The 18,292-nt window shown below is 35.1% G+C and overlaps 1 protein-coding gene across 7 annotated transcripts in view; it reads left to right on the top strand.

Moving 5' to 3' along the window:
• Positions 1-11,514, top strand: part of ETV1 (ETS variant 1) — a 244,319-nt gene extending 232,805 nt beyond the window's left edge. For all 7 annotated transcript variants that reach the window (XM_021063401.1, XM_013979740.2, XM_013979739.2 and 4 more), the window contains 2 exons: positions 3,254-3,355; positions 8,678-11,514. In XM_021063401.1, the coding sequence (XP_020919060.1) occupies positions 3,254-3,355; positions 8,678-8,899 (324 nt within the window). In that variant the 3' untranslated portion in view covers positions 8,900-11,514. The remainder of the gene's footprint in view (positions 1-3,253; positions 3,356-8,677) is intronic.

The following is an 18,292-nucleotide window of genomic DNA, read 5'->3' as shown; positions in this document are numbered from 1 at the left end:
TAAATTAAATTGAATAATAATTGAACTATTAAATTTTCCTTTTTAATGGATCTGACAATAAGGGTAAATGCTATAGTGCCATGCTGTGATCTTTTCACTCACCTCACTAACAGCCAAAGTTTTAATTTGAAAGAGCATTATAAGGAAGTTACTGAAAGTATTGCCACCATGGTACCCACTCCATGTTGAACCTGGCACATTGTGGTGGTTGGTGGGTCCTGTATGAGGGCTAAACAGCTTGTGGGTGGTCTAACCTATTTTTGAAATTATTGTGTTATCTGTTACATTTCAGTCTTTTAAAAAATTTTTATCATGAAAAAGAGCACAACATGGGATCTGTCAGTTTTTCCCTTTTTTTAGCTGCACCTGTGGCCTCCCAGGCCAAGGATCAAACCCATGCCACAACAGTTACCCAAGCCACTGCAGTGCAAATGCTGGATCCTTAACCCATTGCACCACAAGAGAACTGCAGGTTCTATCTTATCAAATTTTTAAGTGTAGAATTCAGTATTGTTAACTATAGGCAGTGTTATACACCAGATTTCTGGATCTTGTTCTTTCATCTTGCATAACTTGCTATATCTCCTAAGTATACTGATATGTCCCATTTCCCTCAACATTATGATGAATGTGACACTGAAACAGCTCTAGGAGTTCCCGTCGTGGCACAGTGGTTAACGAATCCGACTAGGAACCGTGAGATTGAGGGTTCGGTCCCTGTCCTTGCTCAGTGGGTTAACGATCCGGCGTTGCCATGAGCTGTGGTGTAGGTTGCAGACGCGGCTCGGATCCCGCGTTGCTGTGGCTCTGGTGTAGGCCGGTGCCTACAGCTCCGATTCAACCCCTAGCCTGGGAACCTCCATATGCTGTGGGAGCAGCCCAAGAAATAGCAACAACAACAACAACAACAACAACAAAAAAGACAAAAGACAAAAAAAAAAAAGAAACAGCTCTAAGTTCCTGTTGTGGTTCAGCAGGTTAAGGACCTAACATTGTCTCCCTGAGGATGCATGTTCAATCCCTGGCCTCACTCAGCTGGATAAGGATCCAGCATTGCCACAAGCTGTGGTGCAGGATTTGGTGTGGCTGTCATGTAGGCTGGCAGCTGCAGCTCCAATTCAACCCTTAGCTTAGAAACTTCCACATGCCACGGGTACAGCTCTTAAAAAAAAAAGGAAACAGCTCTAAGAATAAATTTGATTGTTTTAAAATGTTCACTAATAACCCATAGTGCTGAGAATTAACTGGCATCGTAAAGGTCAAACTCTGCTTATGGTATTAAAAAAAAAATCATCTTTCTGTCTCTAGAAACTTCCACTGCGTTGTCTTAAAGTATGTTGCAAGTATTTTACTTTCTAGATGCATTCCTGGTGAGTTTTTAAAAAAGAATCATTTTTGAATATATAAGTTTTCATAAATTGTTGTTCAGAAAATTTAAGGAGATATTAATAATTTATTTTTACATCCACTGCAGATTTGCATGCTGTCCAGATGGTCAGTCTATTAAAACAGGTGTTAGCCTTTTTAAAAAACAAAAAAACAAAAAAAAAAACATTTTATTTAGAAAATAGTTTTCACTTCTTATCCCCATCCTGCCATTTCACTATTGCTCAGAATATTTACATTAAAAAGAAGTTTATATTTGGAGAATTAAGATGTATCTGCCACTTTGTCTACCTAGCTGTGATATAGTCACATCCCTGTGACATTGCATCTCTTTGCTCTTAAAAAAATATAGTGATGCATGTGAGTAAATTACATTGTATCTTCATTCAGGAAATACAAATTAGAGACTAGCAAAGGATCTGTGTTTTTAAAAGAAAAAAAAAAAAAACCTGGAGAAAAGTTATTGCTAATGAAATCAAGAATGATCTCTCTGTAAAGCATTCTATTTTAGCATATGTGACATAGCAACAACTTGGAATTCTGTCGACATGAAGAAAAACACTAACCCTATTAGAAAATGCTTTCGTGGAGTTGCCTAGGTTTGCATAGCAGCCAGTTTCTGCTCAGATTAAGCAAAAGGGGAAATTAATGAGAATGTGACTTTAGCTGGGGTTGCAGAAGCAGGCTACCCTTTTCTGGATAATGCCGCAGCTAGCCTGGGCTGGTGATGAGCTGGGGGAAAACCTACATGGAGGAAGAAGATTTTGCTAAAGATCTTTTGAAGAACTGTCTCTTTGCCAGAGAAGTTGCTCCTCCAAAGCCACATTATAAAAAGCTCAGAGATGGTTCACTAAACAACAAAGTGGATATTCTGCTCTAGGAATTGTTGTTTGTAGACTCATATACATGATGACCCTTTTCATTTCCTTCTTATTTTTAGCATCCAGTTACTGTTCTCTAAATGAATGCTTAATTCCCAAGTTTTGTATTGGCTACAATTTTCTTCTTCTTTTTTTTAAATTTTATTTATTTATCTTTTTGTCTTTTTGCTATTTCTTGGGCCGCTCCCGCGGCATATGGAGGTTCTCAGGCTAGGGGTCTAATCAGAGCTGTCTGTAGCCACCGACCTACGCCAGAGCCACAGCAACACAGGATCCAAGCCGCGTCTGCAACCTACATCACAGTTCACGGCAACGCCGGATCGTTAACCCACTGAGCAAGCGCAGGGACCGAACCCACAACCTCATGGTTCCTAGACGGACTCGTTAACCACTGCGCCACGACGGGAACTCCTACAATTTTATTCTGATGCTGCTTCAGGCAATAAAAATTATTTTGTAGTTCGGCTACTAATTTGTATACCATGTCCTATGCTCTACACACTACACCACACTTGTCCTGCTTTATTTAGCATTCTGTGGGATATCGTTTTTCCTTTGGTTTATCATAACCTCAAAAACACCTTTACAAAGAGATCACTAAGCTACTCTTGATATGTAGTTTTTATCTGAAAAGAAGAAATGAGAAGGAAAAACCAGGGTACCTCAGAATGGGAAATATGCCTCAATTTGGTGAATCTCAGCTATTCATCCTAGTTGTAAACACATTCCCTTATTTCCATTTAATTTTGTGTCCAAAACAATAATGACAAAAAATTATATTGTGATGCTTCAGAATGATCACTGGATGCCTGGTTCAAAAAGCAAACCAGGACACAGGAAATACAGAACATGATAGCTTTTGCCTCTTTACTGTGTCTTTCATTTGAATATGTTTGGGAGGGTTTGGAAGTAACTAATGACTTAAGTAATTTTCATGAAATACATTAATACCTAACAGTATAATATAATTTCTGTTTCTGTGGTAGGTGGCCCGGCGCTGGGGCATTCAGAAGAACAGGCCAGCTATGAACTATGACAAACTTAGCCGTTCACTCCGCTATTATTATGAGAAAGGAATCATGCAAAAGGTGAGCAGCTAATATAGCAGTAAAATTCATTGAAATGTTGAACATTCATCTGCATGTCATACTTTAAAACCACGTATTACTGTATTATCGAAGCAAGGTTTCACCCACTTTAATATACATTTAGCTCCTGGTTTTGCTATCCCAAGCCTTTCTATTTATAAATTCATGAACATTACAGAAAATGTGTAGTAATGGCATATACAAGTAGTAGACTTTCTGGAAGTCCCTACTTTGTTGTATTGGGTTAAAAAGTGTTTCAGTACCAGTATTGCCTGTTTATATCCCAAAAAGTCATGGATATTTTGCTACATTCTCCACAATTATATAATTTTTAACATTAACTAAATTCTTACTTTTTTCCTCTTGTTCTGAATCTTAAAACATTCAGAACATTTCTTGCTCTCATTCCGAAAAACATTTTTTCTTGGCTGATTTCATTTTATTTCAAATGAGCATCTCAATATTTCAAGGTAGCTGTTTTAACAAATGTGAGATAAATGATTTATACTTAGAACAAAATGTAAAATTTTTGAAGATAATAGATGAGTAAGTAAAGAGAACACTTGGGTATTTGTTATTGTTACATCCTTCAGCTTTGAATGCATGTTCAATCTAATTGTCTTGACAGTGAACTAAGTTTAGGATTTACCCATTGTGAACATTACAATTTTATTATGCTTCCTTTGTTTGTTTGAGGGGACATGGACAGTTATATATTACAGATTGTGGCATATTCTTTTGTCACCACAGTTATGTCAAGAAAAACTAGATCAATTGGTCCATGAAACTTACTAGAAGAGAGGGAAAGATTGTCATTAAATTTCCTAGACCAAAAGGGGTCAATACTCTGGAGCTGCCTAGCCTGAAATTTAGAACTTCTGAGATCCTTACAAGATAAGACTGATTGAGATTCTTAATTGCTTTCTCTTTCCCTGAATCTCACCTTCAAAATGTATGACCACTTACTACCTGCTTCTCCCATCTTCTCCATCTCAGTCCTGAAGTCTTTTTTTAATCCTCCCTGTCTCTCAGCCACCACTCCCACGAGCAGCCAACCCCTTTCAAATACATGCCATTTTTTTCATTTGCATCACCATCTTCCTAACTGGGCACATCTCATGGGCTGCACAGTAGGTGTTCAACCATCCCCCTGGGCAGTGTTACTTGGCAGTAAAGAAATGCATTAATGACTTAGGTTTGCTTGCAGCCTTCTCATTAGATCACCTTTTTGAACAAGTACTTCTGCTATTAAGGAGTAGTTTTTGTACTGTGACTATTAAATGAAATAATGTACTTAGGACACTTGCATTGTACCTGGCACAATAAAAAGTCATCAACAATGGTAGCTGTGAATGCATCTCATACCCTGAAGCCAAGATATATGTAGCTTGTGTGTCTTGACCCTTAAGTCCCTTAATAAAAGGAGCAATCACTATAGAGCTAAAGAGTATCTTATGATATCTAGGGAATTCCCATTGTGGCTCAGTGGGTTTAAGAACCTGACTGGTATCCATGAGGATTCAGATTCAGTCCCTGGCCTTGCTCAGTGGGTTAGGGATCCAGCATTGCCACAAGCTGTGGTGTAGGTTGCAGATGAGGCTCAAATCTGGTATTGCTGTGCCTTAGGCTGGCAGGTGTAGCTGTGACTTGACCCCTAGCCTGGGAACTTCCACATGCCACGGGCGTACTGCCCCCGCCTCCCCCGAAAAAAGTATCTTATGATATCTAATCATTCCTCAGCTTTTAGGCAGAGTATTTGAGGAGGTATCTCCAGGATGTCATATCTGGTCTTAAATGTTCTCAAAATAGTCAGATTTATGCTTATTACCAATATTACTACTTCCATGTTCCTATTTATCCAATTATAACATATCCCATTTGTTTGCCTCTTAGTTTAATAAATAAGGCAAGGAGTTCCCGTAGTGGCGCAGTGGTTAAAGAATCTGACTAGGAACCATGAGGTTGTGGGTTCGATCCCTGGCCTTGCTCAGTGGGTTAAGGATCCAGCGTTGCCGAGAGCTGTGGTATAGGTCACAGATGCGGCTTGGATCCTGTGTTGCTTTGGCTCTGGTGTAGGCTGGCAGCTACAGCTCCAATTAGACCCCTAGCCTGGGAGCCTCCATATGCCGCGGCAGCAGCCCAAGAAATGGCAAAAAAGACCAATAAATAAATAAATAAATAAATAAAATAAATAAGGCAAGATGCCAGCAGATGACCAAATGATGGTATAGATGTTGAAGTAAAGAGAAAAATCCTATTAGACTACAATTGCCAAAGGAAACTGTTAGCAACTATTTATTTACCAGTTAAGAGAGAATAGCAAAATGTATATTACAGACCTTTTGAGGTGCCACATATAATATAAGGAGGAACAGGTTGTTTAATCGTGGAAAATGGTGCAAAAGTTGAAATCCGCATATAACTAGCACAGTAATCAAGGCTTTTGACAAATTTTACAGACATATATACTTATTCTTCTTTAGACATGCTGAGCCAGTCTACTTGCTACTCTCTGACACACCTGTGACTTTCTTGTTTACTTCATACTATTTCCTCTTTCTAGAATGTCTTCCTTTCTTATCTTTATGAGATAACGTAAAGGTTAAGTAAGTTCTAGTATAGTCATTTAGAGGAAAATTATGTAGTCCTTTAAAAAAGAAAATTATGATATGAAATTATATATTTTAATATAGAGGGGGAAATATTTATATCACTACACTTTTCATAAACTATCTACCTGTAAATTGAAGATGAGGAAATACAATAAAAGTAAATTGAAAGATGAGGAATAAAAGCTAAGTGGATCTAAACATGATAAAACCTGACTGTTTTAGTAGCTTTGAAATAAGTAGGAAACGGTAGAATAATGATTATTATACCTGATAGACAGCACAGGTATGTATTTCTATTTCAAAATTTAGAAATGCCCTAAAAAGTACTTATCGAAATTTTAACAATGATTATTTCTGGATGATATAGTCATTGATCATTTTTTTTTTTTGCTTAATCTGTAATTTTTAATTTTCTTCCTGTATCCCTCTCTTACTTCTGAAATGTTAAAAGTTAACCTATAATATAAAATCTAGTCTTTCAAAGCACAGTTCAAAAGATACTTTCTTGTTTGACTCATCTTTCCTGCAAAATTCATGTTTTATCTGTCTTACATTGTAATTTGTGTATACTGAATGTACAGCATTTTCCATATTGTAATTGTATTACCAGTAACAGAAGATGTTCTGCCCCTTGCTTGGTAATCAGTCCTTATTCTAAACTCTATGTCATTTAAACATAGTCCAAGAAATATAGTAGTAGCCCTAAATATGTTTAGCCTTAAATAAGTTTGTTAAAGGAAAAATAAACAGTGAGTCAAGGTAGAGTCCTTAAGAGGTTTTATAATCTTGATTGCATGTTATACATTTTAATACTACATAGTGAGTTATCAAGCCATTTGTAATTAAAACCAATAGCAACAGGTTAGACAAAAAAAGTTCCATTAGCCTACAGCAAATGCCTACTTCTCGGCAGCCGCAAACAAAACAAAGCAGGTTATTAAATGCTCCCAGGTATGCAGGCTCTTTGTTTTACTTTTTTCCTCAAAATTCTTTGAACAAAGAAAAAAAGGGAAACTTGGATTTAGTATCTTTAGCTTTGTTTCTGACATGGCTTATTTTTACTTTTATGGCAGTTTCACCATTTCACCTCTGTGAACTTAATTTCCTTTTTATAAAGGACTAAAGTGAATCAATTTATGCCAGATCCCTCTGTCTGCCATACACTGTGCTAGAGACTTCCATTACAGTCTTGCAATAAGTTTTTAAGGAGCCATTCCTGCCTCCCTTTCAAAAAAAAGGAGAACTGAGGGCATTTTAAGAAACATGTCCAAATTCATAAAAACTAAGTATCGGCTGTTTTTAAGGCTAAGGATATTCAGAGTATTTGGATTCTCTAAATTGGTTCCTCTTGCAGAGTTAAAAAAAAAAAAGAAAATCAAGGCCAGAAAACGTTCTAAATCTGTTTCCATAACAGAAGTGCCCATTGGTAGTTGTTTCTTTTCTTTCCAAACATACACAGATAGTTTATAAGGAACTCACCATCCCCCGCATCACACAGCAACTAGCAGAGGAGTTGATTTTCACTTTCTAAAATTACTGAACTCTACATATACACAAAAAATTGCTACAAAGAACTGTATTTATCCTGCCCCATCCTCCCTCACCCCCCTGAGGTTTGGAGAAGCTCAGCATTGTCTGCTACTGCCAGCAGGGGTGGGGCAATATTTGTGTCACTCAGTTATTTCTAATTTCCTAGAGAAGCATTACTCTTCAAAATTTAAGTTTGGGGCATGTCATTTCCTACAAATTACACTATTTCTCCTTTTATTTCAGGCAGCTGTCATATTTCTTTTTCTTATTTCCTCCCTATGCCTTGTGTATTCTAAATTCACTTTTTTACACCTCTTGCTTCAATTTGACACTTTATACACATCCTTAACTTCTGTCTAATGCATCTTGCTTTCATTTTTTAAAGTGATGTACCCAAGATAATGCTACCCTCCTGATCCATCTTTCATTTAAATAAGGCTATGTATCTTTTTTTTAGCTGAGAATATACAGTGGAAATTTTTTAAAAAGTAAAGAAAAAGAACAGTTCACCCTGTGAATCAGTGAATCGACTAGCCTTATTAGGAACACAATACATTTTTCTTTTATGGTTGGGAAGTTTGGTTTTTCTGCAGTTTTAGAAATGTAATGTTAAGAGGGAGACACTACACTTTAAAGACCTGATTATTTTATCAGGTAATTTAGATATTACCCTTTAAAGCAGAGGGAAAGACATTTCAAAGTGAGATGCCTACATGAAATCATTGGTGTTTTCCCCCAGATAACAATGTAAGTTTACATTTGTATTGAAACAAGCAAACTGATAAGCTTTCTAGCTATATCTGGAATAAATGTAGTTATTACTTGAGCTCAACATTTTGCATTTGCCTGGATTGAACCATTTTACCCTACAAATAGAGGATTTTTTTCCCCCTATGTATCTCTGTTAGTGCTTAGTTACTTTGTTTTGTTAGCCATCCTTTCTGGTGTATTAAACTATGTTTTTGTTCATTTCTTTCCCTGCCCTTCCCCTAGGGATAGTGAATGTGAGGGTTTTTTTTTTTTTTTTTGAAGTATAATTGACATACAACCTTATAGTAGTTTCAGATGCACAACATAATGATTGGATATTTGTATCTATTGCAAAATGCTCACAACACTAAGTCTGGTTCCCAGCCAGCACCTACATAAGGATGGCTTTTCTGTTACATGTTTTCTGCAGGTGGCTGGAGAGAGATATGTCTACAAATTTGTGTGTGACCCCGAAGCCCTCTTCTCCATGGCCTTTCCAGATAATCAGCGCCCGCTGCTGAAGACGGACATGGAGCGTCATATCAATGAAGAGGACACGGTGCCTCTGTCTCACTTTGACGAGAGCATGGCCTACATGCCAGAAGGGGGCTGCTGCAACCCCCATCCCTACAACGAAGGCTACGTGTATTGACAGAAGTGACAGTCAGGGGCCTCCTCGCGCTTTTCCTCTCTTGCAAGATGCAGAGAATCTCTGAATTCTCTTCAATCTTTGTTTGATTTTTGTTGTTTGTATTTTATTTTTAAATAATAATACACAAAAAGGGGCTTTTCCTGTTGCATTATTCTATGGTCTGCCATGGACTGTGCACTTTATTTGAGGGTGGGTGGGAGTGATCTAAACATTTATTCTGTGTAACAGGAAGATAATGGGTGAATGGGAGGGGGGATTTGGGGATTACTTTTTACTTAGGCTTGGGATGGGGTCCTACAGGTTTTAAAGTATGATGAAGCTATATCATGTTTATTTGATTTCATAACAACATAGAAAATGTTCATTTCCTCTGGGTATCTATGGTACAGTTAATTCACATTGTGTAAATATCCACTTGGAGACTATTTGCCTTGGGCATTTTCCCCTGTCTTTTCTGAGTCTCCGCAAGGTATACAAATAAAAAAAAAAAAAAAAAAAAAGAAAAAAAAAAGAAAGAAAACAAAAAACAAACAAAAAAACTACTGTAAAAGGCAGTTTAATTGTTAGAAATGACTGTTTTTGAACCTCTTGTAAAAAGGTATTTAGAGATTGCATTTGCTGTTTTTTTGTTTTGTTTTGCTTTATGTATGACTCACAGAGGATAACCATAAAATGGGGTAATTCTCTCTGAAGTTGAAATAATTAACATGACTGTAAATGAGGGGCACAGTTTTGGACTCTGGCTCCCAACTGAGTCACAGGCCAGTAGCAGTACATGTATCTGGTGCCACCTTGCTGTTTAGATACAAATCATACTGTCGTTTAAATATTTTGAAGCCATTTCAATTAAGTAATGATATTTTTCCTGGTCCTTTGAGATTGTCATTTAAATGTTAAATCTGGGATCACAATGAAGTAAAAAATCTCTGTCTCCTTTCACTTCCTTCAGTACATAAAGACATTATTTAATCAATAAGAATTAACTGTACTAAATCACATAATATGCTGTTCTAGATACAGCAAGCACTCTTTAAGAAAAATATCCAATACACTAAATAGGTACTATAGTAATTTTTAGACATGGTACCCATTGATATGCATTTAAATCTTTTACTGCTGTGTTATGTTGATAACATATATAAATATTAGATAATGCTAATGCTTCTGCTGCTGTCTTTTCTGTAATACTCTCTTTCACGCTGAAATTACTATGACCATTTATAAGCAATGCAGTTAACTACAGGTAGCATTTCAGGACAAAATAGATGACTCGAACCATTTATTGCTTAAAAAGTAGCTTATGCCATGCTATGCTATAAGCAGCTTTTATACACATTGACAAAATGAAGAGTGAGCTTCAGTTTGCTAAGGGGAACTGTGGAAACTTTTGTAACTTTTGGTGAAATGGAAAATTATTCACAGACTGTCAAGGAATAAGTGGAAGTTGCTGTTATGACATAGTGCTGGCACTCATATTATCTACAGTCTTGTTTTGGACACTTGTGTAAATGTGACAGGATAGCTTGAAAGAAGATTTAAAGATTTAAAGTTTCAAAGGTTTTTGTTTTGGTTTGGTTTTGCATTTGGAGAAAATATTGAAAGGAGGATATGTTGTTCCATTCACCTTGAAAAAACCCAGAAGTAAATGGTGTTACAGTATCTCTGAATAGCTTGCTAAACGATTCAAGCAAGAAACATGAATTTTGTTCAATCCATCAGTATCTAGGAAAAACAAAAATTTTTAAAGAATCAATAGCAAAATGTTAAAAAAAAAAAGTCCTATACACAAAGCCAAAATCAAAACCAATGTTTAAAAAGTATTTCGTGATGAGCACAGGAAAAATTGTTGAAAAACCATCTCCTGGCAACCCATTTTCCAACATGACATAGTTCACAACTCATGTCTCTAAATTAAACAGTTATTGGGAAACCCACGTACCATAATTAATACTACTCACATTAATCCTACCAAAAAAAAAAATTCTAACAACATAACTATGTAACCTGTGATTTCAATGATTGTCCTATATATATGTTATATATCATTAGGCCCATTATGGGCTAATAATTATGCCTTAAAAAATCAGAACTTTTCCCCCCATTATACTGATGTGGCCATTTACAGCACTTAGAATAAAAAGAGATTCTAAAATATTCAGCTAAAGTTTTATTGGAAAGGGAATTGACATATTTTGAGAAATTGAAGGAGAAATTGAAAGTGGGTCTTTAAAATATGATCTAAATGAAAATTATTTGAGGATTCTTTTTCTGTTTTGTTCTCTTTTTCTTTTTTCTTTTAAATTTCTACTTCTAGTTTGGCAGTGGAAAAGAATTGGGCTGTGAATTATTTTAAGGGATCAAAGAATTGGTATTAATTATATGATATTTAAGGACAAATTATATATTTTGCTGTTTACAGTAGTGACTCACTGAATGAAAAAAGTAATTGGCCAACATTAAGGATATTTCCAGTACAGAAGGGTTCAAAACATTGCATTAAACTCTTTTGGGAAATGTATCTAAATTTTTTTTGAAATTCTGTTCTTATTCTACTTTTTGTTTGGTTGTATTTTATTTTCAGGTAGATTAATAAATCTGGCAGCTGATTTCTGCAATATTCTTGTGTTTTGAATTTCTAATTAAATTGGCTATTCAAACATAAACATCAATAATATAAGCTTTTCCTCCAACTAGATAAAAGAAATTAAGAGAAATATCTTCCTTTGTGTTTGCTGCCCCTTAATGCTAATACCCAACAGACTAATTATAACAAAGAATGTTATATCTCAAATAACTAATGAAAAAACTCCTTTTTATAGAATTTATCAGTTTCCTATAGATGCTGTAACAAGTTAACAGAAGTTGAATAGCTTAAAGCAACACAGATTTATCCTTTTGTCATTCTAGAGATCAGAAGTCCAGAATGAGTCTAGAGGGGCTAAAATCAAGGTGTCTGTCAGGCTTGCTCCTTCAGGAGGATCCAGGGAAGAATCCCATCCTCGCTTCTACTTTGAGAAGCTACTGTCATTTCTGGTTTCTGGCTTCTGGCTCCATCACTCCAATCTCTACTTCTGTGGTCATATGTTTCTTTACTGTGGTCAAACTCTCTCTTGCCTGTCTTTTCCAAGACACATTTAGGGCCCACCCAGATAACCCAGGATAATCTCCCCATCTTAAGATCTTTAATTTAATCACATCTTTAAAGTCCCTTTTGCCAAAAAACTTATAATTCATAGGGATCAGGACATGGATAAGGGGCATGGGAGCTAAAGAGGTGGCTGTATTCAGTTTACCACATATATGAAGATGCTAGTAAAAAAACAACAGCAACAACAAAAACAAAACTGATTGACTTACCTATGGACAAAAAAGTTTTTATTGATTAGAAATTACTGAAGAACACTTTTACCATTGAGGTGGTCTCACTTTATGCTGTATAAAAGATATTTAAAACATTCTGTGTTAAAGTTCACCCACTCCACTAAAGCATCTGGTAACCACATTGAGCTTTTTGATTATTTAATTCTCCCACATGTAAACATTATGTAAAGAAAGAAGAAAATTGTTGTGTGGTAATTACCGAGTAGTAGCATAGTTAACCACGTTGTCCAGGCCAGATTATGTTTTTTTAATACAAATTTCTTTTGGTGTTGGTATGAGCTGTTACTATGCAATCTTAGCATCTACAAGTTATTACTGTTTACGAAAGAGTAATAGAATTTGTTACTCAAAAGCAATTTTAAAATATTAGTCTACTTAGGTATATATGACAGAGAAAGAAATCTATTAACCCCTTGTTTATAGCATTTGGCCAGATCATAGGGTTTTCTAAATGAATATTCTATAAGGCAGCATTTCCAAAGCTTATAATGACAAAGCATTACAGAGGGGAAGACCATTTCAATATTTCTTACTTGCTTGGTGTCTTAAAAGAGAAAAACTAAAATTTAAAAATAAGAAACAAGTGAGCTGTTTTCCAGTTGCAATTTGATATGAGGAAAGTGAAAAATAGAAGGAATTTGAAGAAGGCAAATGGACATATTGAGCAATTGTGATAAGAATTTCATAAAAGCCAAGTTTCCATAAGGTTACAGGGTTGGACATGATAATGAAGAATTTGGCTCAATTTACTCAGAATTCAACTAGCAATTTTAGGATTTGGATTTTCTTTTTTAATATGAGGCCCCTTTGGTAAGATTTATTTATTTTTAAAAAGTCTATTGAAAAATATAGTTTAGGAAGAGGAGAATTTGATTAGAGTAGTGGATGCCTTTATAGAAAGAAATGATGATTTTAGAATGTTCCATTAAAGTTATATGTACAATAGCTAGGGCTTATAAATTCATATGTAAGATAGGGTAGTTTTCTTTTTTTTTTTTGCATATAGACTCCAATATTATTTAGTTCTAGTCTAAAATTATATTTATGTTTCTATGGGGAAGAAAATCTTAATTTACTTGGATGTATTAAAGTTATACTTATGATTGAGAAAACATTCTATGAAATTTATGTGATTATAGCAAATTAAATATGCTCAAAATTTAAATCTAAAATAAAAGCCCAGAAACTGAAAATATTGGACTATCGTGATCACTCTGGAAGGTGGCACATCTAAAACTGATAAATATCCTCTAAATTTTTGACTTACTTCTAATCCTCTGAATCACTTTAATCATTTCACTTATGACTGAGGCACTTGAGTGGTGTCTTTGGCCTCCTAGCCCTTCCTGTGTTACTCTTGTAACCTAGGTCCCAGGACACCTGATAAATCTTTTACTAGTTCTGTGCTCTAATCTTTTAAAATACATTATTTTAATACCTTTAGCAGCTATATCAGGAAGAAATTTTGGGAAAGAAATGATCTAAATTATTTCAATGACTCCCATGTGCCAGCCACCATTCTGCCTGGCAGATGTTACTGCCTCCGTCACTGATTGGCTTTTTCAAGCTGAGGCTAAAAACAAAACCAGAATGTCATTGTGTCATGCTGTCTTGTGACTACAGCCAAATCATAAACCCTACTTTTTTTGTGTAACCTGAACCTAGCTACATTCTTTTTTTTTTTATTTTTTAATGTTTTTAAATTGTTATTCCCTCAATACAGTTTTTTTTTCTACTGTACAGAATGGTGACCCAGTTACATATACATGTATACATTCTTTTTTTCCTCCCATTATCATGCTCCATCAACATTCTTGATCTAAATTTCTAATGGCTTAACTTAAAAAATATATTTAACAATGACTCGCATTTTGCTGAAATGCAGTCTTATTTAAAATGTATTATTTCTTTAGTGATTACTGATTTGTCTTTATAGAAAAATCTGAAAAATAAATCAAGTACCACTTAAACAACAGCAATATCAAAACATGATTTTTTTGTGTGTGTGTGTGAGTCTTTAGGCATTTAGAAATCAAAATGATTGAAGTACCGCTTTGGTATTTCCATTGGAGAAGGATAAATAAAGCTTAATGATCTAGAAAGAGATAGACCAACTTCTTCAGAAAGCTGTAAACACTGCCCCTATAACTTATGCTATTACACATGACTTCTGAAAGGAACAGATTTCCCAGAAAACTTTGATTAAAGTATGGTAGATTTGAAGTCATACAGTTTAGGAGTAACAAATGGATCTTTAAATTTGAAGGTAGAACTGAAATCATAGCAACTATTTTGTCAAGAAACGATTTTTAAAAAATATCACATTGCTTCAGAGGGACTGTGACATCTTACATACATTTACTGAATAGTCAGTAAAACTATTTGTCCTACTGAAAATTTAATGTGAATTTAATTGACAGAAGAAAAGTATGGTGGGGAAAAATGAGAAGAAAAAAAGATAATGAATGTGGCACTACTTTTTAAACTGCAAAATGCTATGTTACTTTTAATGTACAGAAATATTTTACCTCATTGAAAAATAATTTAAAATATTAAATTCTTTAAATGTTTTTCTGTTCAAAAAATGTTGCAGTAAAATATAACATAAGGTATGTCATTTTCACCATTGTAAGTGTACACTTCAGTGGCATTAATTGCATTCACAGTATTATGAAACCATCCACTAGTATTTCCAAAACATTTACATTATTTTGTTATTAAATTATTTTAAACGCTATAGGAGATTTTTAGAATGATAAATTTAAAACATGTAAACTTATGCCTTCTAATAATTCACATTACTTGTAGTTCCTTTATTAATAGGTTGGCCTTGATTTCATAATGCAGTGTAATAGCATTATTAAAGAAAAAAAAGAACTTTATGTATAAATACTGTTTTTACAAAGTCCTAATGATTATTTCAGGGAAAAAATTTCATTTAGATAGAAAGCTTATTGGGTGTTTTAAATATAACTCAGCTATTTACCTCTCTCTTAACATATAAAAACAGTTCAGCACATTAAAACAAAGGATATCAATTAGTGAACTGATATTTTGCACTCACGTTTCTTTAGTTTGAATGGAAAGATTTGATTAATGATATCATAAAGACACAAAAGTATCAAAGCTATGCTTAAACTCTTTAATACAGTGATATTTTCAGATAACTTTTTTTAGGAAAAAATTACCAAACAGAACCATGCTAGATTTAATGAAAATATTTAATTAATGTTAAATCAGGATATCAAGATAAATTTGACATTGCTCTACTAGTCCCTCACCATATTTTAGTTTAAACACTAAGAACTTTCTAAATTAAAATGGAAATTGAATATTTTCCTGTGACTTTACAATCTCATAGATTCCTTTCAAAATCAGTTCCCTGAAATATGGCACCGAATCACGTATAGGTTAAGGTGACGTTTAAAATCCTTCACTTGGAGTTCCCGTCGTGGCGCAGTGGTTAACGAATCCGACTAGGAACCATGAGGTTGCGGGTTCGGTCCCTGCCCTTGCTCAGTGGGTTAACGATCCGGTGTTGCCATGAGCTGTGGTGTAGGTTGCAGACGCGGCTCGGATCCTGCGTTGCTGTGGCTCTGGCGTAGGCCGGTGGCTACAGCTCCAATTCAACCCCTAGCCTGGGAACCTCCATATGCCGCGGGAGCGGCCCAAGAAATAGCAACAACAACAAAAGACAAAAAAAAAAAAATAAATAAGTAAAATAAAATCCTTCACTTATGGAGTAAATTTTCACTTACTATTGAAAGGGCAGCATCTGAAGAGGTAAGATCCTATCATTTATTTTTTTCTTAAATACATAATACCAGGCCCAAATGCGATAACATTCCAAATTTGTTTGTTGACTTGTTTGTTTCATGAAGAGCTTGTTTTGCATGTGTAACCAACAGCCCATAAAATTGGCATTTTAATTATTTCACATGCTAACCTCTGAAATCTATGAAATAGAATCAACTGAAAAGACTTCTCTAGAATTTACTGTTTACTTATTTTCATAACATTTGTGATCATGTAGAAACCCTGAGGCAGTGTTTCTAAAATCAAAACAAGGAGACATGAAAATAAATATTTGGATAATTTAGATTCCAGAGGAGAAATACAGTGCATACTGATTTATTCACTGAGTATTAATTTGCTCATATTAGAGCAGATTTTGGATTATTCATTTCCATTTGTCCTATGTTGGGAAATCCATTGATTTAATCCCTCGAAATCCCCAGTTCTGAATATTCTACAAATTAGTATTAAACATTGCTATCAAATCCATTGATTGTGTACTTTGCATCCAAATGAAATGCCTCACCCCATAGGTAGACTCTATGGAAGATAAAGTATATTATAAAAAGTGATCCCTGAACTCAAATTAAATAAGACTAACCCATATGAATCTGATCCCCATGTAGAGAACTGACATACAACATCGTATGTCAGTTGGGCTGCACTGATCTATTACTTAGTGCATTGACTATGGAAAAGGTGTATTATAAAGAAGTGGGCTCAAGAATGCTTGTGATGGTGGGAAGTAGGGATACTTTTATTCAAAGATAATGAATGTTCAAGTTCAATTATGCTTGTTACTATAAAATGAAGCATTTTATTAATCACTAAGTGTAAATCTGTGTAGTCCATCATGCAGAAGGACATTGAACATTTAAATAAAAATCAAGGCTGGGCAGACTACTGACTTATTAACTTTTAGGCTGCCTTGACCCTGAACATCTTGATTAAAAGCATTTCAATTACCTACTTGTAAGAGTGTGAATCCTCACTGTCTTGTGAAGGTGTCATTGCACTAATTTTTGGTGATTCTAAGCAACAATAACCAAGTGACTGGGAGGTTCTCAAAGTCAAGAAGCCTCATTTTGTAGATGCTGTAGGCATTCTTGGTACACAGTCTGGCCAACTGGACTCACCTACTACTGATGCTCAAAAAGAAGAGTATAGCATCCTTCTAATATTCAGTTACTCCAGTCTTTGAGCCATTCCATCCAATAGTTCATTGTAGTGCCCATTTTATAGCAGTAAGCTCATAAGCTAATACCTGCTTAAGTACCCCACTTTGCCTTGTATGGTCCCTGTTTGTCTAGGACAATGCACCTATTGGCCTTGCATATTATTAGCATGTCACTTTTAATGTCAAAGTTTGGAAAATAAATGTATTCTTTACCTGCACCCTAGATCAAAAAAGCCTGGTTGAAACACTCTACTGGGGTTGCCTTGCACCATGACTCTTTGTAATGGAATCATCACACCACGCTTCCAGGACAGATATCCCTGACAGGGAAAATTTTCCAGATCTGATAAAATTAATCTCTCCCCCTGCCCCATACCTGTAGTGGTCCACAACAGTTATCATAAATTTTATTTTTTAATATTACTGCATCTTATATTTTATCAGCCAAAGCATGGTGGATGTTTGTTGGAATTAGGGACCTAGCCATCTATCTGGGTTTTTGTAAGCTGAACTGGAGAGATTTTTAAATTTATAAACTTTATATGCTCATGAGTGAAGGCACCATAACTCTACCAATTTTAAGTGGAAAAGGAGATTAGTAGGATAGTGAGTGGAAGGCAAAACTGATGGAAATGCTAACGAACATAGCTTTAAAAAAAAATCCTAATAGCAAGAAGTAATCATCAATCTATTCAGATCACCATTACTGAAATCAATGATTACCAACTATTTTTCCATTCTAGCACTACTTCGCTCAAGATTCAGAGCCCTTGGTTTTTTTGTCCTCACTCTTTGAATGTAAACAGGTGTGGCATTTTACAGTCACATCAAGCCCCTCGCCTGCTGGATAAGAAGTAATTCCCTCAAGTGACTCAAAACTTAAGCAAGAAGTAGGATTGCCTGCTGGGAGTCCAGTCTTCATCAAAGTCCCTAAAAATAGTACTATCATTTTCAGAATGGTAACACTGCTGAATAGAGAATGTCCTTTTTATTCTTCCATTTTCCTTCAAGAGTGTTTTGATTCCTATAGGTCCTTAAAG

Source organism: Sus scrofa, chromosome 9, assembly GCF_000003025.6.
Source record: "Sus scrofa isolate TJ Tabasco breed Duroc chromosome 9, Sscrofa11.1, whole genome shotgun sequence".
Lineage (NCBI taxonomy): Eukaryota > Metazoa > Chordata > Mammalia > Artiodactyla > Suidae > Sus > Sus scrofa.
Note: the sequence above shows the minus strand (reverse complement) of the source record. Positions and strands in the feature narration are given on the sequence as shown.